The 25,940-nt window shown below is 44.5% G+C and overlaps 1 protein-coding gene across 1 annotated transcript in view; it reads left to right on the top strand.

The window, feature by feature from the left end:
- The window catches only part of LOC306973436 (regulating synaptic membrane exocytosis protein 2-like), a 33,088-nt gene extending 7,489 nt beyond the window's left edge, over positions 1 to 25,599 (top strand). Inside the window, exons 7-30 of the mRNA XM_079570359.1 lie at positions 26 to 58; positions 166 to 296; positions 1,021 to 1,231; positions 2,525 to 2,690; positions 2,788 to 2,893; positions 2,972 to 3,076; positions 3,232 to 3,285; positions 3,370 to 3,408; positions 3,947 to 3,997; positions 4,084 to 4,163; positions 4,295 to 4,324; positions 5,299 to 5,565; positions 5,632 to 6,120; positions 6,275 to 6,316; positions 7,052 to 7,090; positions 7,162 to 7,187; positions 9,104 to 9,174; positions 14,496 to 14,633; positions 18,343 to 18,527; positions 18,630 to 18,765; positions 21,066 to 21,178; positions 21,290 to 21,391; positions 22,851 to 22,990; positions 25,317 to 25,599. Of these exons, the coding sequence (XP_079426485.1) occupies positions 26 to 58; positions 166 to 296; positions 1,021 to 1,231; positions 2,525 to 2,690; positions 2,788 to 2,893; positions 2,972 to 3,076; positions 3,232 to 3,285; positions 3,370 to 3,408; positions 3,947 to 3,997; positions 4,084 to 4,163; positions 4,295 to 4,324; positions 5,299 to 5,565; positions 5,632 to 6,120; positions 6,275 to 6,316; positions 7,052 to 7,090; positions 7,162 to 7,187; positions 9,104 to 9,174; positions 14,496 to 14,633; positions 18,343 to 18,527; positions 18,630 to 18,765; positions 21,066 to 21,178; positions 21,290 to 21,391; positions 22,851 to 22,990; positions 25,317 to 25,553 (2,991 nt within the window). The 3' untranslated portion in view covers positions 25,554 to 25,599. The remainder of the gene's footprint in view (positions 1 to 25; positions 59 to 165; positions 297 to 1,020; positions 1,232 to 2,524; positions 2,691 to 2,787; positions 2,894 to 2,971; positions 3,077 to 3,231; positions 3,286 to 3,369; positions 3,409 to 3,946; positions 3,998 to 4,083; positions 4,164 to 4,294; positions 4,325 to 5,298; positions 5,566 to 5,631; positions 6,121 to 6,274; positions 6,317 to 7,051; positions 7,091 to 7,161; positions 7,188 to 9,103; positions 9,175 to 14,495; positions 14,634 to 18,342; positions 18,528 to 18,629; positions 18,766 to 21,065; positions 21,179 to 21,289; positions 21,392 to 22,850; positions 22,991 to 25,316) is intronic.
- Positions 25,600 to 25,940: the final 341 nt, after the last annotated feature.

Below are 25,940 nucleotides of genomic sequence, written 5' to 3'. Positions count from 1 at the left end.
ATGTGTGATGTTGTCTGTGTTTCAGAGTGCTCGCCGAGCACTGGTCCCAAGAATCCAGGTAAGACCCTGTTTACTGTGGCAACATGGTTAGCCCTCGCTTCACAGCAAAGGTCCCAGGTTTGGTGCCAGAGAGGGTTGACCCATCTCTGTCTCTGACCTGCTCAGGTGAAGCTGTGGCTGGACTCCGTGGGGAGGCAGCTCATCGTGACGATCCTTGGGGCCAAAGAGCTGCCCTTTAGAGAAGACCACCGCTCCAGAAACCCCTACGTCAATCTGTATCTGCTCCCGGACCGGAGGTACGGACTGTTAGGGAGGAAACAGAGTCATCCGACGGGTTATGGATGAAAAGGCGAGAGTCTTTCTTAAAGAGGGTGTATTATGCTTTTTTCAATCACATGTCACCAGTCTATATCACACTACAATGATGAGCAAACCTTCTGTTGGTCTGTAAATGCAGTAAATTAGAATAACTGCCTTGTATAAAATTGCTCTCTCAAAATGGCTGTAGCGAATGTCTTGAAATAGGCCTCTGTCTCTTTAAGAACCTCTGACCCTTTCAGACACGCCCCCTCCACACGCTGTCTGTGGCATCAGTGGGGAGGGGGTTCTGCTGAGGAGCAGTGGTTGGTTACTCGGCTGGTGACGAAAGCTCGGAGGCGTCTCCTGGAGGTGGGGGCGTTCCTAGGAGGACTCAGGCAAACCTATCCCTAAAATGGCCGCCATCAGAGTTTTTACAGATTACTCAAAAATACATGAATGTGCCAAGGCAACACTTCAGCCATGTTTTTAATGAGGGAATGACATAATAACATGATGTAAAGCTTGAAAAAGTCCATTTTGCATAATACCCCCCTTTAAGTAGTTTATAACCATCAAAACAGGCCTGGACACGTGAACTTAACTTGGTCTGAAGTAGGATAATCTATTTTTAACTATCATTAATGATCTATAATTAAACCAGGACTATACCAGAACTAATCTAGGTCTAAGCCAGGTCTCACTCAGTCCTCTGTGTTTCAGTGACAACAGTCGGCGCAGGACTAAGACTGTGAAAAAGTCCACAGATCCTCGGTGGAACCAGACTTTCATTTATGGCCCGGTCTCGCTACGGGACCTGAAGGACCGGACTCTGGAGCTCACTGTGTGGGACCAGAACCGGGTCCAAGATCAGACTATGGTGATCCAAGACCAGGTCCACAGTCAGGACGAGGAGAGCCAGCTGCTGGGACAGGTACGTCTGGTTTAGTCCTGGTTTAGTTTAGTGTGTCATTAGGATTCCAAAATGACCACAGTGTGATTATTTACTTTGATTTACATTACGTTCAACTAGAATTTAGCTAATAAAGGACAATTGCAAGATGGTCGTCACATTTACCACGGCAATGGTTGGATTATAGGTCTGTGGCCTAGTAATGCTGCCTGCATGTGCTCTGCTAAAGTTGATGTGAACATCACAAGTGCATTGTGTTCTGGTGCTGTTGTATAGTCGCAAAGTGAAATACACTATAAGCAAATAAATTCATGTGAGAAAATCCTAATTTTCAGTTGGTGTATTCAGTTACAGTTATTCTATCATTTGAGGGTATTTAGAATACAGTTACTTTCTTAAAATCAAAGGAATACATTGCAGTACTCAATCATTAAATTCAGAAAAGATCCAATCCACTGTGGAAAAACTCCGGTGCTCTACGTGGTTTTGGACTGTGGGCGTTTGGAGACATGGTTTGGTCCAGGTCAGAGCTATAAGATCGAAGAGATAGCCGGTGTTCCATTCAGCCTCATTCATTGTAAAGGTCCCGAGTCCTCAGTGAAACGTACATCTGGCCAGTCTTCTACTTCGAAGGCTGTTCCTTAAAAGGGTAAAAAGGCGGGAAGTGGGCGGAGCCTCCACAGTGCTCCAGAGCCTGATTGGCAGGCAATGCACTGAAAAGGCTTCCACTTTTTAGGGCTGCTGTACAAATCCAGCTTGGTGAAAAATATTTCACATAGAAAAAATAAAACTCTTTGGAGTCAGGCTTTTAAGCAGTTCTAGAGATGTCTGAAGTCTCATTAGCATCCTGTTTACCAAGTGTCTTTTGGAGAGGGTGGTATTACAGCAATGTCAGCTCCCCGCCATGAGGACCACAGTTCTTGAAGCACATTCCTCGCCCATTGGTCTCCGAAGTCTGTTATTTAAAAGGGCAAAAAGGCAGGAAGCCACGCCCTCGGGGGGCAGGCGGAGCCTCCACAGAGAAATCATAGATTTAGACTTCCACTTTTTAGTGCTAAAGTACAAAAAACAGCGTGGTTAAAATAAATATTATGACATCTACGCCAGCATTGTTACATGGGTCATAGCGATTTTTAGAAAAAGAAACACTCTTTGGAGCCTGGTTTTAAGCAGTGCAATTGGAATCCTGTTTACCAAGTGTCTTTTGGAGTTTCCCCTGGCCACCAGGGGGCGGTATTACAGTGATGTCAGCCCCCCGCCATGAGGACCAAAGAGAAGCGCGTTCCTCACCCATTGGTCCGGGTTTATGTGCAGGTGCTGATCCGCCTGGAGGGGGCGCTGCTGGATGACCAGCCCCATTGGTACAAACTGCAGCTGCCCCACAGCTCCCCCTGTACCCCGCGGAGGGTACTGCAACAGCGCCGCTCTCTGCCTCGTGGCGACCTGGACTACTGTGAGGCGGGGATCGGGGCCATCACAGGTGTGACCTGCTATATTTTAGCTGTAATTGTAATCATTTAAACTGTAGCAGAAGTGGGCAGAAGTTGGACCAGAACATGCTTTCCCTGGTTTTGCAGACACCTTGTCCCGATGCAACGGACAGGACTACGGGTCCTCGATGTCGGTTCCAGACCAAGTTCTGATCCGGGCCCGGCCCCACTCTCCCCAGCCCTCCCTTCACAGGTAGCTGACCCGTTACTGATATTGCTAACGCGTTCTCTGGTTCTAGCTCAGTTCTCAGTCTAATACATCATGGTGCAGTTCTCAGACCCTGTACCCCATGATGAGGGAGGACGCCGTTCGGCTGCTGCAGGGATCCAGACTCAGCCGTACACAGTCTGACGCCGCACACTACGCACCCGACAGGTATCAACCAATCACACATCACAGCCCTCCAAGCCCTTCCTATCAGCCCTGGAATAACCACCTGATCAGTACAATGAAAAGTTACCAATAGATGGGAGCCTTTGTCCTGAATCCCCATCTCTGTGTCACATCTGTGTCTGTGTCCTCTGTCCCAGGAGGGGTCTGAGGAGGACGTCTATGGTCACATCTCTGGACTCACCTCACGACAGGTAACCCTCACCTGGACTCTCGCACTCGCCGCAGTAACACAATGATGAAACCTAAGCTCTCGTCTCCTCCGTGCTCTGTGGCAGGTTTTTCAACGGCGGCTCGGTGCGGAACAGGAGCTGCAGGTGAGAAAACATCCTGTGATTCCAATTCTCTCAAGCCAGTTTGGACCTCCTGTCTGAAGCTCTGGCGATTCACCGGGCAGTTTTAACCCCTTAACCCCCACCTGAACCAAGCACATTTTCTTCAGTTCGGCTTTACCAAACTCTTAAAGCGTCTTGAAAAAAGTGCCTAAATAAATAGCAACAAAATGAGATGAAAAACCACAATGAAAGTGAAAATGTGTGACGATAAAACCCCCAAAAAAAACACAAAAAAGTGACAAAAAGCGACGAAAATGTGGCAAAAATGTGATGAAAACCCAGCAAAAAAACAATGGATTTATTTATTTATTTTAAAAGTGACAACAATGCGAGGAAAAAGATCAGTTTAGATTAGTTTTGTAGGTCTTCGCTTTCAAATGAGGCATTACCCTGGCGTATAGGCTGTGACTTTGTGGATTTGGGTAAAGCCGAGCTAGAGAAAGAGGTTTACCCAGGTGATCGAACCTCCTATCCCAGCTTTCAGAGTCCTAAATAAATAAATACAAATTTCTGTTGTTAGTCCTGAAGTTTACCCGTATGACACCGAAGTCTATGAAGAGGAGCTTCTCAGGTACCATTGGTCCTCCTTTCATCCAGATCCTCATGTAATTCAGGTCTAATAAGTCTGAGTCTGGTCCTGACCCGGTCTCTCTGCAGGTCCCGGTCTCCTCGGGCCAGTCCGGTTTTTGGTCGTTCAGTGCGACAGCTGCCCTTCGCCCCGAACCGCCCCGGCCGCAGTCAGTACCAGACATTTTACTGCTGTTTGTCTTTTTTTTTCTTTTTCGGCCTCATTCATTTTCACCCACCCATTCTTGTGTTATTGTCGAGCTCTGGCTCAGACTGCTCTAACCTGGTTCTGTTTTTGCAGATGGGGAGATGTGTGACACTGTGCAGTCAGGTATGCACCCAGACACGAACTTTGAGACCTTACTAGACCCAAGAATAAACTGTTGGTGGCCACATTTGAGCATATAAAAGATTAGGACAAAAAGGGCTGGGAGTCTTGCTTTTCCTTGCCTATATTTTCAGTCATCGCTGTTTTTGTGATAATTTTTGCCTATTTTCCAGGGAAAAAGCTTTATTGAATGGTATTTGTGAAACTTTCAATAAATGCAGCTTTCTTCTGCAGATCAGTGATTTTTTCCTCCAGTGGTATTATCCTGCTGACGTGTTTTCAATGTAGACTAGCGTTTGATGGGTGGCCGACTTCATGACGGTGATGTGTAGCTGCCATTTCAAAGTCTCCTTTAAAATCATCATCTTTCACACAGATGAAAATAGCATAGTGCTAAATCTGGTGCAGCCATCTTTTTAATGCGACTGCACATTGTCCCGCAAAAAAACAAAATCAGCTAAACATCTATAGGTTCATCATGTTTTCTAAGGCTGCAAAATATACTGCCAACGTATTGGGTGATGACCAATATCCAAATAGGAAAAGGCCATAATATATTGCAAAATCACTGTTTCATCTGATTGAGATTTACTGTTCTTTTGTTAGCCTAGAACAAAAATGTGCAAAAGTTCTATTTTACTCAATCTTTTCAGTATTTAGTTTCTGTTTCAACTGGGCACAATTTAATGAACAAATAAAAATGGAATTGTCTGGTTCATATCATCCGAAAGTCGTAGTTTTTAAATGAAGCTAAAACATAGCTAAGCTATATGAGGAAATGTGTTTATATTTTTCCCACTGTAGGGATCAGTAGGGGAAACAGTGCTGTTAAGATAAACCTGAAAACTAAAAAAAAAAAAAAGAAAATTCTCCCATAAATGCAGACTCTGTAGTAGTGTTTTTGCTGTACTGGTAAGCAATAATAGTTGTAGTAATACTACTATTACTAAATCTAATCGGAGTCTTCTCTGTTTCAGTGCTGTCCTCATTCTCAGCTCCAGCTCCTCCGCTCATCAGAGTACAGGGGCCGCCCCCAGCCGCACAGACCCCTCCCACTTATTTACAAGCCCCTCTCCTGCATCATTCGGCACCTCCCACACCTGTCTATGCCCCTCCTCCTGCTGCTCCTCCCCATCACATGCACACCACGCCCACTGTCACACAGCCCCCGCCCCCACAGCCCCCAAACACTGCTCCTCATTGGTCGCCAGCCGCCCCACCTCATGCAATGGCCCCGCCGACATGTCAACAAGCATTTCCCCCAACAGCACAGGCCCCTCCGCCCACAGCACAGGCCCCTCCCCCCGCAGCACAGGCCCCTCCCCCTACAGCACAGGCCCCTCCACCCGCAGCACCTGCCCCGCCCGCAGCACAGGCCCCTCCCCCTACAGCACAGGCCCATCCGCCCGCAGCACAGGCCCCGCCCCCTACAGCACTGGCCCCGCCCGCAGCACAGGCCCCTCCGCCCGCAGCACAGGCTCCGCCCCCTACAGCACAGGCCGCTCCCCCTGCAACAGTGCTATCGAATGGAGTCAGACCTGCGGCTCCTGTTCAAACAAACACGCCGCCCACCACACTCCCCGTGGCTCCTCCTCCTGCCGCTGCTTTAGGCCCCTCCCTGTCTGTGGATGGAGCAGGCCCCTCAGGAACAATGACCCCGGCTCTGATATCCCAGGCTTCCACAGAAGCCCCGCCCTCTCAGCCTCCAGCGACACCTCCTGCTCCTCCACCCACACCTGCAGCCCCACCCACCGAGCCGTCCACGCCTCCAGCACAGGTTCCACCCCCTCAGACCCCAGGTGAGCCCGAGGCACGGTTTAAGTAGTAGTTGCTATTTTGCAGTAGTAGTGTGCCATGTTTTTTAAGTAACATAATCAAAAGTAAATCTAGTAGTACATCTGGAGGCAGCTGGAGATTTGTTTTCTGATTGGTTACTGTGTGTGATGTCTCCAGAGCTGGACAGACGTTCTGCAACGCCCGGCGGCACCAGGAAAGGTACATGTTCTTCACACATTTATTTGCAACTATCTCTAAAATTCAGGTCTGTCATTCCATTCTGTCCTTATAAGAACTCCACACAAACACCTCCCTCTCTCTCGGTTTCACATGAAACCAGAGTTAACTTTTATTTTTCTTAGGTCAATTAGAGTAAAAAAGAAAAAAAATCTATTTGTCAAATTCCAGAATGAGAGATAGAATTTTCTACACATATTTTTATTACTTTTGACAAAGTCAGAAGTTTACATACTCTAAGATTACTTTAAACAATTTGGGAAAGCCCAGATGACGATGTCATGACCTTGGAAGCACAAGTCTGGTGAACTAGCTGCTAGTTGTTGTTGTTTATATTACTGTGACAGTAGACCCTGAAAGTTGCGACACGTTGTTATAAACTCATCCCCATGGAAAGTTTTAAATGTGTTTGGATTAACAATGAAATATATGAAAATATCAGCAACAGGGCCTTTAATGTTTACAATGTATCGCATGGTTCTGTGTTTGCCTGGTCACCAGTGCAGAACTGGTTGTCAGTTGTTTCCTTGGTTAAAATGTTAAATATAGAATAAAAATAACATACAAATTCATTTTAACGGGTTTGGTGAAGCTTTGAACACTGCCCAGCTCAACCAACGTTATCCAGGCTTGGGACGGGCGACTGCAAAGTTCTTTTCAGATTTGTTGTCCAATTTTTTTCGTACTTAAACATTCAAACCCTTTGTGTTTGTGCAGAGGTGACCTGGGAGGACCAGCAGAAGAAATCAGCCAATGGTGAGGCTCTGTTCACTGGCCTGTAGTGTTGATGTGATATCATGAACGTTAACACTGTTGTGTCTCCTCAGGTGAAGCTCTGAAGGACATGCACAAGGTAGACTATGGACACGGCTTCTCCCTGAGCCAACCGATCTGAATCAAAACACAAAGATGACACTAGGTTTGAGGCGACGGTAGCGCTGAGAGTAGAGCGGGTCATCTTATGATCGTTTTTGTCGTTGGGCAAGACACTTCACTAGTGCACACTGGTGCACACTGGTGCACACTGGTGCACACTGGTGTACACTGGTGCACTCTGGTGTACACTGGTGTACACTGGTGCACTCTGGTGTACACTGGTGTACACTGGTGCACACTGGTGCACTCTGGTGTACACTGGTGTACACTGGTGCACTCTGGTGTACACTGGTGTACACTGGTGCACTCTGGTGCACTCTGGTGTACACTGGTGCACACTGGTGCACTCTGGTGTACACTGGTGCACACTGGTGCACACTGGTGCACACTGGTGCACACTGGTGCACACTGGTGCACACTGGTGCACTCTGGTGTACACTGGTGTACACTGGTGCACTCTGGTGTACACTGGTGCACTCTGGTGTACACTGGTGCACTCTGGTGTACACTGGTGCACACTGGTGCACTCTGGTGTACACTGGTGTACACTGGTGCACTCTGGTGCACACTGGTGCACTCTGGTGTACACTGGTGCACACTGGTGCACACTGGTGCACACTGGTGCACTCTGGTGTACACTGGTGTACACTGGTGCACTCTGGTGTACACTGGTGCACACTGGTGCACACTGGTGCACACTGGTGCACTCTGGTGTACACTGGTGCACACTGGTGCACTCTGGTGTACACTGGTGTACACTGGTGCACTCTGGTGTACACTGGTGCACACTGGTGCACTCTGGTGTACACTGGTGTACACTGGTGCACTCTGGTGTACACTGGTGCACACTGGTGCACTCTGGTGTACACTGGTGTACACTGGTGCACTCTGGTGTACACTGGTGCACTCTGGTGTACACTGGTGCACTCTGGTGTACACTGGTGCACACTGGTGCACTCTGGTGTACACTGGTGTACACTGGTGCACTCTGGTGCACACTGGTGCACTCTGGTGTACACTGGTGCACACTGGTGCACACTGGTGCACACTGGTGCACACTGGTGCACACTGGTGCACACTGGTGCACTCTGGTGTACACTGGTGTACACTGGTGCACTCTGGTGTACACTGGTGTACACTGGTGCACTCTGGTGTACACTGGTGCACACTGGTGCACACTGGTGCACACTGGTGCACTCTGGTGTACACTGGTGCACACTGGTGCACTCTGGTGTACACTGGTGTACACTGGTGCACTCTGGTGTACACTGGTGCACACTGGTGCACTCTGGTGTACACTGGTGTACACTGGTGCACTCTGGTGTACACTGGTGCACTCTGGTGCACACTGGTGCACACTGGTGCACACTGGTGCACACTGGTGCACTCTGGTGTACACTGGTGCACTCTGGTGCACACTGGTGCACACTGGTGCACACTGGTGTACTCTGGTGCACACTGGTGTACACTGGTGAGTGTGAATGGGTGACCTGTTTCTTGATGTAAGGAGCGTTGAGTGCCTAAAGCAGGTAGAAAGGCGGCATATAAATTTGACCGTTGACTGAAACTGTGAATGTAATTAATGACAAAATGATTATGATTAAGTTGTTGTGATATTTAATTTTTATTTATTATTTCATAACATCTTGTGTAAATAAGAGCTATATTGTTATATATTTAATATTTTTTTCTTTTATTTTGGGTATATTCATTTTTATTGTAAATATTTCAGTTTTTGTCCATTTTCTTTTTGTTATTGTCTAGCTAGAGGAAGAATTCGCAGAATAGCAACTGCTTATCTTCGGTAGCTAATGGGGATCAAAACTAAGACACAAACACAGATCACATAGGTCACAGTATCTCTAAATGTTCTGATTGTTGTTTGTGTTCCAGATGAGCTCCTCTCTGAAGTCTTTAGACTCTGAGACCACAGAACTTCCAGCTGTGGATCCTGGGGCGTTCAGGTACTAACTATTCTGGATAAAACTATCCTTTACTTCTTAGGCGGCTGCATATATGAAAAAAAAACACCTAACCCCAAAAAAATTGCTACAAAAGGTGTTTCAATGGTTTTCTGTAGTATCAGGTGAGCTTATTAACATACTAAAAGTCTACCAAAATCTGACCACTGGAAAGGTCTAATTTTCAAGATGGCGTCCAAGAGGGTGGCGAGATCCTTAAAATGCCCATTACTCCTTTATTATTCATCCTAGACAAGTCCTTTTGGTGTCTAACCCCATGTTTTGGGTGTCTAGGAATCCAATGGGCTTGTTCAAATTCTAGTCACATGATCACATAATTATGATATACAAATCGTGGGCAAAGACTCTATATATTAACATTAGTGAGTTGTCATGGCAACGGCACACATTTTCAATGCAACCTTTGCTTCCCAGAGGCTTAGAGGGGCATGGATGGGCTCATTTTAAAGCCCCGCCCCTCTTCTTCCCAACGCAATAAAAGGTACGTCATTTACTCACTGAGATATTCACTAAAGTCTGCGAGGTGAGCGACCACATCAGCCCTGACATGGTAGATCTGGAAGGTTAAAACCCTTCCAGGTCCACCATGTCAGGGCCGACGTGGCCTCTCTGTTATCTTAGCATTTTATCAGTTAGCATATTTACATTATAGTGAAAGGATTACAATTACAAAGTGATTACAAATCTTAATTATTTTTGAAGAAATACCTTTAATGTGCACCAGATTTACAAATAGTCATTGTCACACTGTTCCTCCCATAAAGGTGGATTATGTGGATTGGCACAATTTTCCACTTAACGTGGTTCACAAGCAGGTGTGCATGGTGGTCCACATCCTCTGCAACTACACCGTGGTGTTCGGCAGGCAGTTGTGCAATTACAGTGGACCATCTACAGGAGACTTTTCAGGGCAGCAGTTTTAACGGTCAGAACTGGCACAAACTGGCCTGACCTTAGCCATCCATAAACTCCAGTCAATTATAATTTCCCTACATGAACGTCTGGGTCTGATTTCAGTGGCTGCGTTGCATCGGTTAAATTTCAACCTACCATTCAGCGGGCGGGGAAGGCAGATGTTGTAGGTGACGTCAAGCATTTGATAGCTTTGCTTCACTCATTCGGGTGCATTACTTCACGACTAAACGCTAGCGATTGGGTAAAATCAGATCCAATCGTTTAAAACTTTAAAAGGAGTTCACCCCTCCCTCCTGAAAACCGAGCACAATTGTGAAAATCCACAAGAAGAAGACTCTCTTTATGAAGTGAGTATGAGGGTATGGTGAGACCAAGTTTCCATCCCCCTCCACCACATTCATGTCACTCGCCTTTCACTCTGAGCAAATGACATTTATGACATTCTTTGCTTGATATGTCATTATGGTAAAGCAACTGTAGTTTGTGATGGCTACAGTGAAGATCCTTCAGTGCAAAATTGAGTTTGTGGGAAAAGAAAATTTTCTTTGCAGACCATGTAACAGACAAGAACTTATTGGTCTTGTGACTGAGGAAGGGCAGAAGAACAGCTGCAACATTATCAGCACAGGAGATGCAGACATGGACGTTGTGAAGGCTGCAATCCAGGTGTCCCAACATCAGCCCAGGATCTTGATAGACCAAGATACAGACTTACATATTCTTCTTCTCTACTAGGCTGAGATGAAAAACGGGGACTTCTATTTTCATTTGGACAAATCCACACTTCCTAAAGTATAAAATATCAACGAGATGAAACAAGTCTTGGGGGGTGACTTGTGTTCTCAGTTACTGTTTATTCACACTTTCACAGGTTGTGACATAACTTCCCGGAGTTATAGTGTTGAGATGAAGAATGAGATATTTATGCACAACTGCCTGCCGAACACCACGGTGTAGTTGCAGAGGATGTGGACCACCATGCACACCTGCTTGTGGACCACGTCAAGTGGAAAATTGTGCCAATCCACATAATCCACCTTTATGGGAGGAACAGTGTGACAATGACTATTTGTAAATCTGGTGCACATTAAAGGTATTTCTTCAAAAATAATTAAGATTTGTAATCACTTTGTAATTGTAATCCTTTCACTATAATGTAAATATGCTAACTGATAAAATGCTAAGATAACAGAGAGGCCACGTCGGCCCTGACATGGTGGACCTGGAAGGGTTTTAACCTTCCAGATCTACCATGTCAGGGCTGATGTGGTCGCTCACCTCGCAGACTTTAGTGAATATCTCTGTGAGTAAATGACGTACCTTTTATTGCGTTGGGAAGAAGAGTGTTGGGGCTTTAAAATGAGCCCATCCATGCCCCTCTAAGCCTCTGGGAAGCAAAGGTTGCATTGAAAATGTGTGCCGTTGCCATGACAACTCACTAATGTTAATATATAGAGTCTTTGCCCACGATTTGTATATCATAATTATGTGATCATGTGACTACAATTTGAACAAGCCCATTGGATTCCTAGACACCCAAAACATGGGGTTAGACACCAAAGTGACTTGTCTAGGATGAATAATAAAGGAGTAATGGGCATTTTAAGGATCTCGCCACCCTCTTGGACGCCATCTTGAAAATTAGACCTTTCCAGTGGTCAGATTTTGGTAGACTTTTAGTATGTTAATAAGCACACCTGATACTACAGAAAACCATTGAAAAACCTTTTGTAGCAATTTTTTTGGGGTCAAACCATATATGCAGCCGGCTATCTAGTACTGCTGCTGTTACTGCAACTGCTTCTGCTCTGGGGTACATGTAGCTGCTGCACCCACCGCTCAGACATTCAGGTGTCCAGGGAAATGAAACAGAAAATAAATAAGTCAGTGCCAGTGATTTAGAGACAAGGAAAACCACTCTGCCAGTACCTTGGAGACGAGGCGAGCCACTGTGCCTTAGAGATAAGGAAAACCAGTTTACCACTGCCTTAGAGACAAGGAAACCACTCTGCCAGTACCTTACCACTGCCTCAGAGACAAGGCAAGCCACTGTGCCTTAGAGACAAGGCAAACCAGTCTGCCAGTGCCGTAGAGATGAATTGAACCACTCTGCCAGGGTCGTAGACATAGAGAAGGGGCAAACCAGTCTGCCAGTGCTCTAGAGCCAAGGCGATCCACTCTGCCAAGGCCATAAGAGACAAGGCGAACCACTCTGCCAGTGTCATTACATAAAGACAAAGCGAACCAGTCTCCTAGTGCCATAGAGATGAGACGAGCCACTTTGCCAAGGCTGTGAGAGACAAGGTGAACCACTCTGCCAGTGTCATTGCATAGAGACAAAACGAACCAGTCGGCTAGTGCCGTAGATGCAAAGAAATCCGCTCTGCCAATGGCAAGGCCAACCACTTGCCCAGTGCCGTAGAGACAAAGTGAACCACATTGCCAGCGCTGTAGAGACAAGGCCATCCACTCTGCCAGTGCTGTAGAGACAAACCAAACCACTCTGCCAGTGCCGTAGAGACAAACCAAACCACTCTACCAGCGCTTGCTTCCACCTCTTAGCCCCGTGTTGGTGTTGTTCCCAGTGTGAACCTCTGTCCTTGTGTTGCAGTGCATTTGCCAGTCTGTTAGAGAAAAGGAGAGAGAGAAGGAGGTAAGGGACTGAAACAAGGAAACAGCGGAGGAAATGAGGAGGCATGAGTTTCATTCGACTTAAACAATTTCAGAATGTCTTTGTAGACATGTAAAACCGTTTTATTTGACGTCTGCAAAGGTGGGACCTGGTTCTTTGGTTTGGACCATAAAGATGTTAGAGGACCTTCCAAAATGAAACTCTTGGTTCATTTCATACATATCTTTTGTCTTTTTTGTGCACTGTGCAGCTAATCCGAAAGATTTTTATCGATGTGAACCCGCGTAGATAGAGACGGCCCCTTAAGGAACAGCCACAAATGGCTGGAAAGCTAAAAGGGAAAAAAACTACTCATTTCTCCACCACTGCTTTGACAAATGCTAAATAATGGATGTATTTTCTACCAAATAAAGAAACAGAGACACGGAAAGGAGCAAAGTGGTTCAAGAGCCCATAAATACACATAAACACACATAAATCCATAAAGAACGAAGAATGCGCCATAAAGTTAGCTTCATGCTACTAGCTTTAAGTGTCACTTTTTTTTTTTTTGGACAAAAAAAAAGTTAGGAATGAATGAATGAATGGTTTATTTTGGTTGATTGATGCATTTAAATCAATACACTGATCTGATCAGATATCGGAGCTGATACTGGAAAAGATTCGATATTGGTTATCGGCAACAAATATTTTTATACTGCACCAATGGAGATTTCAATTGCTGAATTTGCTAGTTATAACCTCCGCAAACATATATTTAATCGTTGTTTAGCAACAGCATGCTCAAGCAGGAACATGAAATTGCTAGCTGTTGCTAATGAAGGCTGGACCAGAAACTATGATAGGACCTAAAGTAACATAATAGGCCGGTTCACTATGTAATTTCGCCGGATTTTTGTGGAGAGTATCAACACTATACATTTGAAAACTTTATTAAACAAGCAATCAGAAAAACAATGTTCCCATTTGCTCTGATATGTAAAAAAAAAAAAAAAAAAGCGATAATAACATTTATATGGGGAGTAAAAAAATTAGTTTGGCAGAAATTTACGAAAATTTGGCAGAATATTCAATTTGGTCGTTCCAATCAAAAAAGTAAATGAAACCCTTCTCATATGTTTACTTTAGCGATGACCAGAACTCCCCATTTACTCTAATGGAAAAATTGTATAAATGGTATCTGCTGGAGTTGCCAAGTGTTTGTATTTAGTTTATAAAATGCTGTTAAAGAATAATTGACTTTATGTGAGTTGTTTTTATTAATGTAAAATAGCCTGTCCCAAGGATAGTGTGGAAAATCCAGTGATCCTTGTTAAATGTTTTTCCATTCGTTTGTTAATAGATATAATTGATCTGTAAAAAAAATGTGTTTGTTTATTGGTTTATTTGGTCGGGACAGAGCATGTTAATCAGCCACAAGGCCTTTCATTCTGCAGATTTTGTTTGGATTTCTTGTCTATTTCTCTCCTCTGATTGGCCCTCTCTTTGTCTCCTCTCCTGTGATTGGCCCTCTCTCTGTCTCCTCTCCTCTGATTGGCCCTCTCTTTGTCTCCTCTCCTGTGATTGGCCCTCTCTCTGTCTCCTCTCCTGTGATTGGCCCTCTCTCTGTCTCCTCTCCTGTGATTGGCCCTCTCTCTGTCTCCTCTCCTGTGATTGGCCCTCTCTCTGACTCCTCTCCTCTGATTGGCCCTCTCTCTGTCTCCTCTCCTGTGATTGGCCCTCTCTGTCTGTCTGCTCTCCTCTGATTGATCGTTAGCTCTCGTACGGCGTCAGTGGATTTGGGAGTGGCTCCAGAGCAGCCACAGGCGGTGGTGACCTCATCCACCGAGGGCAGGGCCACGCTGCAGAAGAGCGAATCAGTGGAGGGCGAGGAAGAGGAAGAAGAGGAGAAGAAGTGAGTTCAACACATCACTATGATGCCAGGGAGAAAATAAACTACTACTAAACTACAAGGGTGGAGTTCTGTTGCAGAGGGTTCGATAGAACATGACTTCATTTGAAGTTAGTTATTTGAGCGTAAACTGTTACTCGTTTCTATCTCTCCCAGTGCCTTCTGCACATACAGTGCCTCTCGAAAGTATTCATACACCTTGAACTTTTGCACATTTTGTCATGTTTACAACCCTAAACATAAAGATTTTATTTTGATTTTTTTACTGAACGTTCCCACACAAGTAACAGACAACCGTGAAGTGAAAGCAAAATGATACATGATTCTGTTATTTTTCAAAAAAATAGAAAAGTGAAAAGTGGGGCGTGCATAAGTATTGATACAGCATTTTCTGAGTGCATTAAATTGCCTTTATAACATTCCTAATGACTCCAGAATGTTCACACCTTGGCCTAACGGTTAAATAGAGGCCACCTGTGTGTCATCTATTCTCAGTATAATTTCAGCTGTTCTTTTAGGCCCTCAGAGCTATGGTCACTAAACAACATCATGAAGGTCAAGGAGTACCAGAGAGGTCAGGGATAAAGCTGTGGAGAAGTTTAAAGCAGCATTAAGTTATACAAAGATTTCCCAAGATTTAAACATCTCCCGGAGCAACTGTTCAATCCATCATTAGGAAATGGAAAGAGTAAAGCACCACTGCCAACTTACCAAGACACGGTCGCCCATCTAAAATATTAGATCAAACAAGGAAAGCACTGGTGAGAAATGCAACCGAGTGCCCCAAGATAACTCTGGAGGAGCTGTGAAGTCCTGCCGCTGAGCTGGGGGAATCTGGACATGGGACAACTATAAGTCGTGTCTACACAAATCTGGCCTTCATGAACCAGTTGAAGAAGAAAGACATTATTGAAAGGAGGCCATAAGAAATCCCGTTTGAAGTTTGCTAGAAGTCATATGGAGGACACAGCTCCATGTGGAAGAAGGAGCTTTGATCAGATGAGACAAAAATTTAACTTTTTGGCCCAAATGCAAAATGTTATGTATGGAGCAAACCTAACACTGCTCATCGTCCTGAGTGCACCATCCCCAGTGTCAAATATACGGGGGGAGCATCATGCTGTGGGGCTGCTTTTCCTCAGCGGGGACTGGGGAGATTGTAAGAATAGTTGAGAAGATGGATGGAGCCAAATACAGAAACATTTTGGAGGAAAAAAAGAGTCAGAAAGAGAACTGAGGCTGGGGCGGAGAAGGACATTGACCCTAAATACAAAGCTAAATCTACAGTGGAATGGTTCAATAAAAACATATTAATGTGTTAGAATGGCCCAGTCAAAGTCCTGACCTAAATCCTATTGAAAATCTGTGGAATAATCTGAAAACTGCTGTTCACAAACGCTCTCCTTCTAATCTGACTGTTTTGTAAAGAGGAATGGGCTAAAATGTCAGTCTCTACATGTGCTAATCTTGTAGAGTCATACCCCAAAAGGCTTGCTGTTGTTATTGCAGCAAAAGGGGGTTCCACAAAGTATTCATTCATGCTGTATGAATACTTATGCACGCCCCACTTTTCGGTTTTCTATTTTTTGAAAAATAACAGAATCATGTATCATTTTGCTTTCACTTCACAGTTGTCTGTTACTTGTGTGTGAACGTTCAGTAAAAAAAATCTAAATAAAATCTTTATGTTTAGGGTTGTAAACATGACAAAATGTGCAAAAGTTCAAAGTGTATGAATACTTTCGAGAGGCACTGTATATCCCAAACACAGAATTCAAGAATTCAGACAATGGAGTGAATCAGGGTGACCCGGCAAAGTAAATAGCGCTGATTTAGCACTATCTCGTTCGCAAAAATATATACATATATATATATATATATATATATATATATATATATATATAATATATATATTTACTCTAAGCCGCTGGCTCATGTTTTTCACATTTTTGAATTTATTATATTATTAGGGTTTTGTGGTAAACAAATGTTATTCTCTCAGTACCTCAGAAAAGACACATTTGCATTTGAATTTTAAGAATTGTTTCTATTTGTCAAATGCCAGAAGAATAAGAGACAGAATTTTCCGCACATTTTTTTCTTTCTTTTTACAAAATCACAAGTTTACATACATTTCATATTTGGTAGAATTGCCTTTGAACAGTATAACTTGGGTCAAACATTTTGGATTTCCTTCCACAAGTTTCTCACAATAGTTGGCAGGAATTTCAGTCCATTCCTCTCAGCAGAACTGGTGTAACTGAGCCACATTTGTAGCCACCTTGCTCTGCCCTTACATTTTCAACTGGATTGAGATGAGGACTTTGTGGTACAGAATTCTGCTGCCCGGCTTCTGACTGGTACACCCAGATCAGTCCACATCACCCCTGTCTTGTCAAATCTTCATTGTCTACCTGTCAAATTTCAAATTGACTTCAAAGTTGTGGTCCTCTCTTTCCAGGCGTTGCATAGCCCCTCAGTATATCGCTGACATGTCGTGCCCTTATGTGGCCGGGCACACACTGACCCTGGCCAGTCTCCTGAAAGTCCCCAAGACACACTTTAAAACTCAGGGGAACCTGTCCTTTCAGGCTGTGGCCCCAGACTGTGGAATGACTTACCCCTGTCCCCTCGTGTGCCCGACGCTGTTGATATCTTTAAAAAGCGCTTGAAGACTGCGCTTTTAGTTGATGGGTTGTCACCTTTTGTTAATTATCGTATTCATTTTATTATGTCATTTTACCACTTCTATGTTTGTAGAGCACTTTGTGATTTTATCAGTGAAAAGCGTTTTATAAATAAACTTTACTTACTTGCTTACTTACTGTTTGGCCGTATGCTTTAGGAATTGTCCATTTGGAAGACCCAAGCTTTAACCTCCTGGTTGATGTCTTGAGATGTTGCTTCAATATCTCCACATTGTGTTCTTTCTTCATGATGTCATCTATTTGAAGTGCACCAGTCCCTCCCGCAGCAGAACAACCCCACAGCATGATGCTTCCCCCCCGTATTGCTGTTCTCAGGCTTTTTCCTCCAAACATGATGATGGTCATTATGGCCCCATTTTTTTAATTGTTTTTTTTACATTAGACCACAGGATATGTCTCCAGAATTTAAATATTTATCCTTTTTTTATTTGCAAACTCCAAACTGTCTTTCTGATGTTTCTTTTGGAGTCAGAGCTTCTTCCTGCAGAGTTCCCTCTCAGCCCATGTCAGTGCAGGACTTGTTTCACTCTGGAAAATGACAAACTCTGACCATGTTCAGCATCTTCACCAGGTCTTTTGCTTTTGTTCTTGGGTTGATCTGAACATTTCAGACACAGCACGTTCATCTCTGGGACACAGACCCCGCCTTCTTTCTGACCTGTATGATGACTGGACATTTACATCATTGTTTGAACCAATGAACCTGAACCTTTAAGAGTCTTGAAATTAAACCCAAGGATGAACCAGACTTGTGCTTCCAAGATCATGACATCGTCATCTGGGCTTTTGGTTTTCTATCTCTCGTTCTTCTGAAATTTGACAAATAGAAATATGTTTTAAAATTCTATTTGACCTAAAAACATAAAGGTTAATTCTGGTTTCATGTCAATGTATATTCAGTGTATGAAAGTTGAGGAGTTTTTTTAAGACAAATTGACATATTTCAGAAGATTTTGAAAAATGTCTCCTAAATCTTTCATTTTCTGCCCCCGCCCTTCCCTCAGACCGGCCAATGGCAGCGCTCCATTGCAGAAGTCAGCCTCAGTGGGCGGAGAAATCTGCTCTTTGTCTCGAAACAACGACGACGACGACGATGATCGAAAACGCAGACCCAGCTTAAGTCAGAAGATGTTAGGCATTGTGGGGTTAGGCAAGAAGAGCCAGTCTGCGTCCAACCTCAACCCTGAAGGTACTGGTACTACTACTGCTACTACTACTACTACTACAGCCGTAATCCAGCATGTTGGGGATGGTTGGTTCAGAGGATGACTAGTGTGTGTTTTGGGTGCAGAGGAGGAGAAGAAGAAGAAGGTGGTGCGACTCCCGGTGCAGAGGAGCATCGAGACGGGACTCGCCGTGGATTTCAAGGCCAAGTTCACGCGGCAGGCGAGCAAAGACCCGGACGCAGATGATCCCAAGCCTGGAGCGTGAGGACTCTCACTCAGAGCTAACTTTCACTGTTTATATGCTATTACTAGCAAAATCTGCAAACCTGGGGCTGGCACTACTTCCAGGCACTCAGTCCACCTTACTCTGGGGGTCGCTCATGTACAAATGAGGACGGGGACAAATGTCTCCGATGAGATGCTGGAAGTCGCGCTGAGCCATCGGTTTCCAGTGATTTCCAAAGCGGGTTTAGGTTTATTTTAACATTTGTAGATGATTTTCTAAACGATCAGCCTCCATTTACAAAGATGTCCTGGCACAGCTCAGGAGCATGTTCAAAAACAGAGACAGTGACATTTGTGGCTCTGGAACATGCAGTGTTTGGATCATGCTCCTGGACTAAAGCTGGACTTACACTGTGACGATGTTTGGGCCGATTTTGAACCAAATGTGACTGACTCTCACACCAAGAGCCTGAGCTCACGGAGATGTTTTACTGTAAAGAGCGATAACACAACTGGCGTTTTCAGTGAAACCTATTTTCAACTGGTGATTACGGAAGAACGAAACAAGCTGGATTCAGATTTTACATAGTCATAGTGCACGATATTGTGTGGGTCATCTAAAACGTCTGGTAATATGGGGGTTAATCTACAGACATGCTGTGTTTCCGCGTAAATGCGGAGCAATGAGGCTCATAAACAGACTGTAGCTCAGTTCAATCCAAAAATGTGAAGATCTCTGTAGACATTTGAATAGAATAGAAAAAGTTTATTGTCTACCATGCACAATGATGGCAGAAATTTGCCTTTGGCTCGCTCATACATTTGAATACATTTGCCCGGCAACTACAAAATAAAATCAGTTAGTTATAAAATCAGTTCATTGCAGACACAGCAGCAGCAGGTACACTTCATTAAAGGAAAGGAAAAGGAACTGACCGGCTGAACGACATTAATACTTACAACTTATTCAGCTCCTTGATGGCAAAGGGAACAAAAGAATTCCTGTGCATGTTTTTCTTGGCACAAGGAAGTCTGTGTCTCTGCCCTGATGGAAGGAGCTCAAACTGGTGGACAATGGGTGGCTATCGTTATCTGTGATCTTAATGCAGACACGACGCACTGCTTTACTATAACGCTGAGATAAACTGGTTTGTTCTTGGCCTGTTATTTTACTGCCCTGTGTAACAACTCCGCCAAGTTTAGCTTTGTTTTTGACAGTTAAATGACCAAACCAAGAGACTATGTTAAATATCAGCACGCTCTCAATTAAACGCTCATAAACCCTTGTTAAGATTTGATCACTGACTTCAAAACCTCTCAGCTGATCAATCGACAGGAAACAAAACTTGTTTTTATGCTGACAATCCATTCTCATCCAAGTCTCAAGTACCACATCTGAGTAAAGTCTTTGTGAAAGATCGCAGAGTTAGAAATATCCACAGAGGTTAAGTGGAAACAACTTTGCCAACACGTCCACGGGTCAGAAAACTCTTCCACGGCCATTTTCACTCAGAGGTTTATTGTGAGCAGATAATCAGCAGTGTGGTTTCAGCTGCGGCGGCTCGTGTTCTCACCAGAGTTCATTTTGACACATATTTACGTTTTCTTTTAGTCATTTAGTCATTTAGTTTAAGGTCAATAATTCTCTTCAATTTTAGTCTAGTTTTAGTCAACTAAACTTACACGAATTTCGTTTCGTTTCGAACAAAGCTCAGAGCTGTTTCTTTGGCAGAGAATTTAAATGATCTGAGGCTCTTTCAAACTGTCAGTGGAAGTTTGGATGATTTTAATCTCTATTTTTCGTTTGAATTTAGTTTTAGTCGGCAAAAATATTACTTTGACTTAAATTATGACTAAACATTTTAATCGTAGAAAAATGAACACTGGCTCCCACATAGTTTCCGTCTCCAAAGCTCATAAAAAGTGGATTAGAGCGAACTCTCTGTATGCAAACAAACAGCGGAAACCCCCCCTCCCATCCTTCACACAAAGGCTCATGGGGGCGGAGCAATAAGGTGGATAGGTTTTTCCATTGATTCTATAAAACTTTGCAGTAAGTAGTAAACAGGCGATGGAGAGGCTGAGTAGGCTGTGTTCTGCTGCTGCGGTGAATGATCATACTCTGACTGACGCCGTGACTGATGCATTAACAAAGACATCACCAAGGTCGAGAGCCTCTTACTGCACATCATGAAATGACCCGCCCCCAACCTGTCCCCGAGAACCCCCTCCCTCGAGTCTGCCTCACTCCCCTTATGAATGCGCATGTGTGCTCTCTCATCAAACTGAACTTCTCCGTCTGTGACATCAGTAAAGCATCTCTCCGTCTTCCTCAGTCTGATTTTCCCTGGGGTGAAGATTGCGGCCGATAAAGGATTCACCGGTTTCTTGGACGGACTTGGCCCCGGCCAGATCGCCGGGCGCCAAACGCTGGCCACGCCCCCCATGGGTAAGCAGATGTCCCCTGGTCTCTCTGATAGGTTGCTTGTATATCCCACCGCGTCTCTGATTGGCGCCCTTGTTTCTCTCTCCCTGTCTCTGATTGGCCGGTTCGGGTCAGGTGACATCCAGATGGGGATGGTGTACAGAAAGGAGCGTCTGGACGTGGAGGTGATCCGCGCCAGAGGACTCATGGCCAAACACGGCAACAAGAACACGCCAGGTACCGGCCAGGGCTCCGGGATGACATTTGGGTAGATTTTGTGTTGCAGTTTCAAATCCGCCCTTAAAACCTATGGAAGACCTATGGACGTTTAACTGGCTAGTCACTAAGTGCTTTCTAAAAAAAAACAAAAGCACTAAACAGTACTGGTATTTTAAAGGGACTGTAAGGAGTTTAAAAATGTTAAAATTAAGTATTTTCCTCCCCCTACATGTTCCAGCCATGTCCTAATGTGTAGAATGAGCCCAGACCTGTTCACCACAACTGCCTCTAAAATCCTGTACGGTCACTCAAAAATGTGTCACTTCGGCCCGAATTGCCGTCATGCACGAGCTTGATATAGAAGGTGCAGTTACACATATGGCCTGAGGTGGCAGTAGTGAGTATAAAATGGCGAACTTGCTTCCAGCCCCTTTAACAAACAAGCTGTTATACTTACATAAAACCTCCGTAGAGTAAGTTGGAATCTTCATGAAGGGCGATCTGTTACTTAAAATCCATCATAACAGCTTTTACCTCCAGCAAAAATCAACCCATCTAGCTAGGAGGAGATAGAGTTGTCTCTGATTGGCCGAGAGCAGACCAGGGCCCGCCTTCCCAGGGGTCAAGGGCTGAATAGCATATTGAATAAAGTTACACTCAGAGCGTGTGGCAATGCAATATGCAATACAATCCAGAGGGAGGTGCTGTTTCACAACACATTCAATGAAGCTTAAAGCGGGGATATTCTGCTTTTTTCAGTCACATAGCACCAGTCTATATCACACTACAATAATGAGCAAACCTTCTGTTGGTCTGTAAATGCAGTAAATTAGAATAACTGCCTTGTATAAAATGTCTCTCTCAAAATGGCTGTAGTGAATGTCTTGAAATAGGCCTCTGTGTCTTTAAGAACCTCTGAGCCTTTAGACACGCCCCCTCCACACGCTGTCTGTGGCATCAGTGGGGAGGGGGTTCTGCTGAGGAGAAGTGGTTGGTTACTCGGCTGGTGACGAAAGGTCGGAGGCGTCTCCAGGAGGTGGGGGCGTTCCTAGGAGGACTCAGGCAAAGCTGTCCCTAAAATGGCCGCCATCAGAGTTTTTACAGATTACTCAAAAATACGTTACATATATAACATTCCACTTTGCCAAATACAATTCTAAACTAAATGCCATTTTTAAGAATGAATAGAACAATGAATAAAGAGGCCAAATGTCCATGGCAATATGCTATTCATTTCAAAGTCTTGTATTTTGACCTGGGCAGCTGTGGTTGTTGTAAATATTCTACAGAAATAAAGTTGACCATGACCTTTAATCTCTAAACCCCCAAACTCATTTTTGTGAGAAATGTAAGTATTTTCTGGAGGTATTTTTCAAATCCAGAAGATAATCAGAATCAGAATGTTATATATTATATATTTGGGTGAAGGCGACCTACTTGGCGCACCCACGTGACTCTGGTCTCTGGTCTCCTGCAGCGGCCTACGTGAAGGTTTACCTCATGGACAACGGGAAGTGCGTCATGAAGAGAAGAACCCGGCTCTCCAGGAAAACCCTTGACCCACTTTATCAACAACAGCTTCAGTTTGAGGAGAGCCCCGAGGGAAAGGTCCTACAGGTGATCTCTCTTTATTCAAGCCCCCTCTGGACCATGTTCATGTTCTCCCCGTGTCTGCGCCGGTTTCCCTTCACCACTAAAATGACCAAACTAAAAGTGTTTGCCCCATTCCATGTTTCTTCCATTTGTTTATATTCATCACACTTAAATGTTTCCGATCATCACGCCAATTTTTATATCACATAAGGACATCAGTGAATTAAAAAAAGGAAGTTTCCAAATGATCATCATCTTTATTACATGCACCCTCTGTGATTAGCTGTGAATAACCAGATTTTTTGGAAAAGCCGAGTTCAGTTTCTTTGGCCACTCCCAGGCGTGATTACCTTCAAGTTTGTTGAATCAAGGAAATATCACATTTAGACCGGTCAGAGAAATAAAGAAGGCCACAAAATCTCATAAGAAAACCTATAACGCCACGAAATGAGTCCAAGAGGCAACGACGACATCCAGGAGGTCACCAGAGAACCCAGAGGGACGTCTGAAGATCTGCAGCTTCACTGGGCTCAGTCAAAGTCTGTAACTATGAGAAAGGCACTGAGCAAAAATGGCGTCCACGGAGAGTTCTGCGGCGGAAACCACTGCTCGTCTCTCATGTGCCAAACATCTGGATGATTCCCACGACTTTTGGAGAAATGACGAAACCAAAGGTGAATGTTTTGTCATGTCTGACTCGTTCCATCGACCACCAAGGCAAACATGGAGGTGTCCGTGCGACGGTCTGGGGCGTTGCTGCTTCAGGACCTGGACACCCTACTGTCATTGATGGAATAATGAATCCTGCCTGGAACCAAAATATTTTTTCTAGGATAGTGGAGGTCATCCAATCAGAGATTAATTTAAGCTTAGGCACCAGCCCACTATCCTTAAGGTTAGTGGCTATAGGGCAGGGTCATGGTTAAGCTGATTGGTTGATATCTGTGTGACGTTTCACTCTCATGACTTGTGACTGGTTGATCTACCGACTATCCTGGGAAAAATATACTCGCTACCAGGAACTCCTGGAGGAGAACGTCCAGCCATCAGTTCAAGCTAGTGAGGGGCAGCGAGCAGTAGGGGGCGCCAGTTGAACGAGACCGACACATGGCTCGTTTTGTCATATGCACCGGGCGCCGACCCGACCCGACCAAGAGGCGAATCTGCCCTAATAACAAAATGATTCAACAGAAAACGTGTAAAGCACAAGAGCCATCTGTTTTCTTCTCTTTCATGTCCATATTGAAGAGCAGCGTGAAGACATAGAGAAGCTAATATAGTTGAGCTGTTATACTGTTCGTGTAGCTCTGTGAGGAGAGCGTCCGGTTGGGAATCACAGGGTCGTGAGTTGGAGTCAGATGTTGGTCTGTGGTGGTTTAGTCCTTTGACTTTGACTAACAGCAGAAATACTTCAGGTGTCATATTATTGTCACAGGCACAATCCTTTATTAAATCTTGGTCAGTGATTTCATATTTAGATTGTTGTATCACTGATACTTCTGATTAATTCTCATCCTTATCCGGAGCAGTTTTCCTCTTTCTAAATTCTCACTCTCAGCTGTGAAACAGTTCAATCCTTACGATTTGGTTCATATTTGTGAATGAGAATAAATGAGCTCAGTCAGTGTTGAGTTCGCTTTTTTCAGGCTCACTGCAGCAGTGCTTTTTCACCACCAGATGGCGCCTGTAAGCCTACCAACACTGTGTGATACAGTGTGACACAATTTGTAAAAGTGTGTGACACACACACTGAGGGGTCATCTATCATCTTTTTAGACGCATTTGTGTTTTTTTGTTCTCTTTGTCACATTTTGGTCACTTTTTTGTCGCTCTTTCGTGGCTTTCTTGTAGATTTTTTTGTCCCTCTATTGCTGCATTTTTGTCACATTTTGGAAGTGCTTTTGTTGTGGTCTCGTCTTTTTTAATCACTTTTTTGTCGTGTTTTTTGTCATTCATTTTATGCTATTTCTATTTGTTGTGCTTTCATCACTCTTTTTTGTATTTTTGTCGCTTTTTTATTGCGTTGTTACTTCTTTTCCAGCACATTTTTGCCACTTTTTTTGCTTTTAGATTTGGGTAACGCTAAGCTTGAAGTAAAATGTGGTTAAGAGGTTAAGCGATACCAGTCTGATATTGAGAAAAAGGTTTAGGTCCTACTGGTCTCTGGTATAAGGAAAAGTAACATTATTCATCCGTTTTCTGGTTCTATGTGACAAATAGTTTAGTACAGGTATCGTTCAGGTATCGAAAAGTAAGTATCGTTAAAGTACTGGTATCGATACCCAACCCTAGTCTCATGTGTGACCATTGACTTAATAAATCAAATAAAGAGTGTTTTGTGGTTTTGCAGGTGATCGTTTGGGGCGATTACGGACGGATGGACCATAAGTCGTTCATGGGGGCCGCTCAGGTCCTATTGGACGACCTGGACCTGTCCAACATGGTGATTGGCTGGTTTAAACTGTTCCCTGCCATCTCACTGATGGATCCGGGTTTGGCGCCGCTGACGAACAAAGAGACCGAGGGCGAGAAGGCGTTTCTGCAGCCCACCACCCCGCCCCCTCCACCCGCCGCAGCCAAGTCATAACGGAGCAGTTAGAGCGGGGGCGGCGGTCACATGACGCCGTTACCCCCCCCCCAGCAACACACCAGCGTTTGACAGAGAAGAAAACTTTGACACAGGACGCTCCAGACAGACTCAAAACGCAGCGAAGAAAACATACCTCACCCTTTAGATCAGGGGGAGGCAACGTCAGGCCCAGGGGCCAAAACCGGCCCTCCATCATAGAACCACTGGCCCTCGAGATGATTGAGAAATAGTTACACAAGTCAGGTCAAATGCCTGTCAAAGTGCTCTAGAAATGTGGAAAAGTCTGTCAGCTCCATCAAAATATCTTTTTAGGTCACATATATTTTACATCGGTAGGATTTGTAGAAAGTGATGGTTGGCCCGACCCCAGCTTTAGTCACTTCT

The sequence above is a fragment of the Gobius niger genome (genome assembly GCF_951799975.1).
Source record: "Gobius niger genome assembly, chromosome: 14".
Classification (NCBI taxonomy): domain Eukaryota; kingdom Metazoa; phylum Chordata; class Actinopteri; order Gobiiformes; family Gobiidae; genus Gobius; species Gobius niger.
This window is presented reverse-complemented; position numbering and strand designations above follow the sequence as displayed.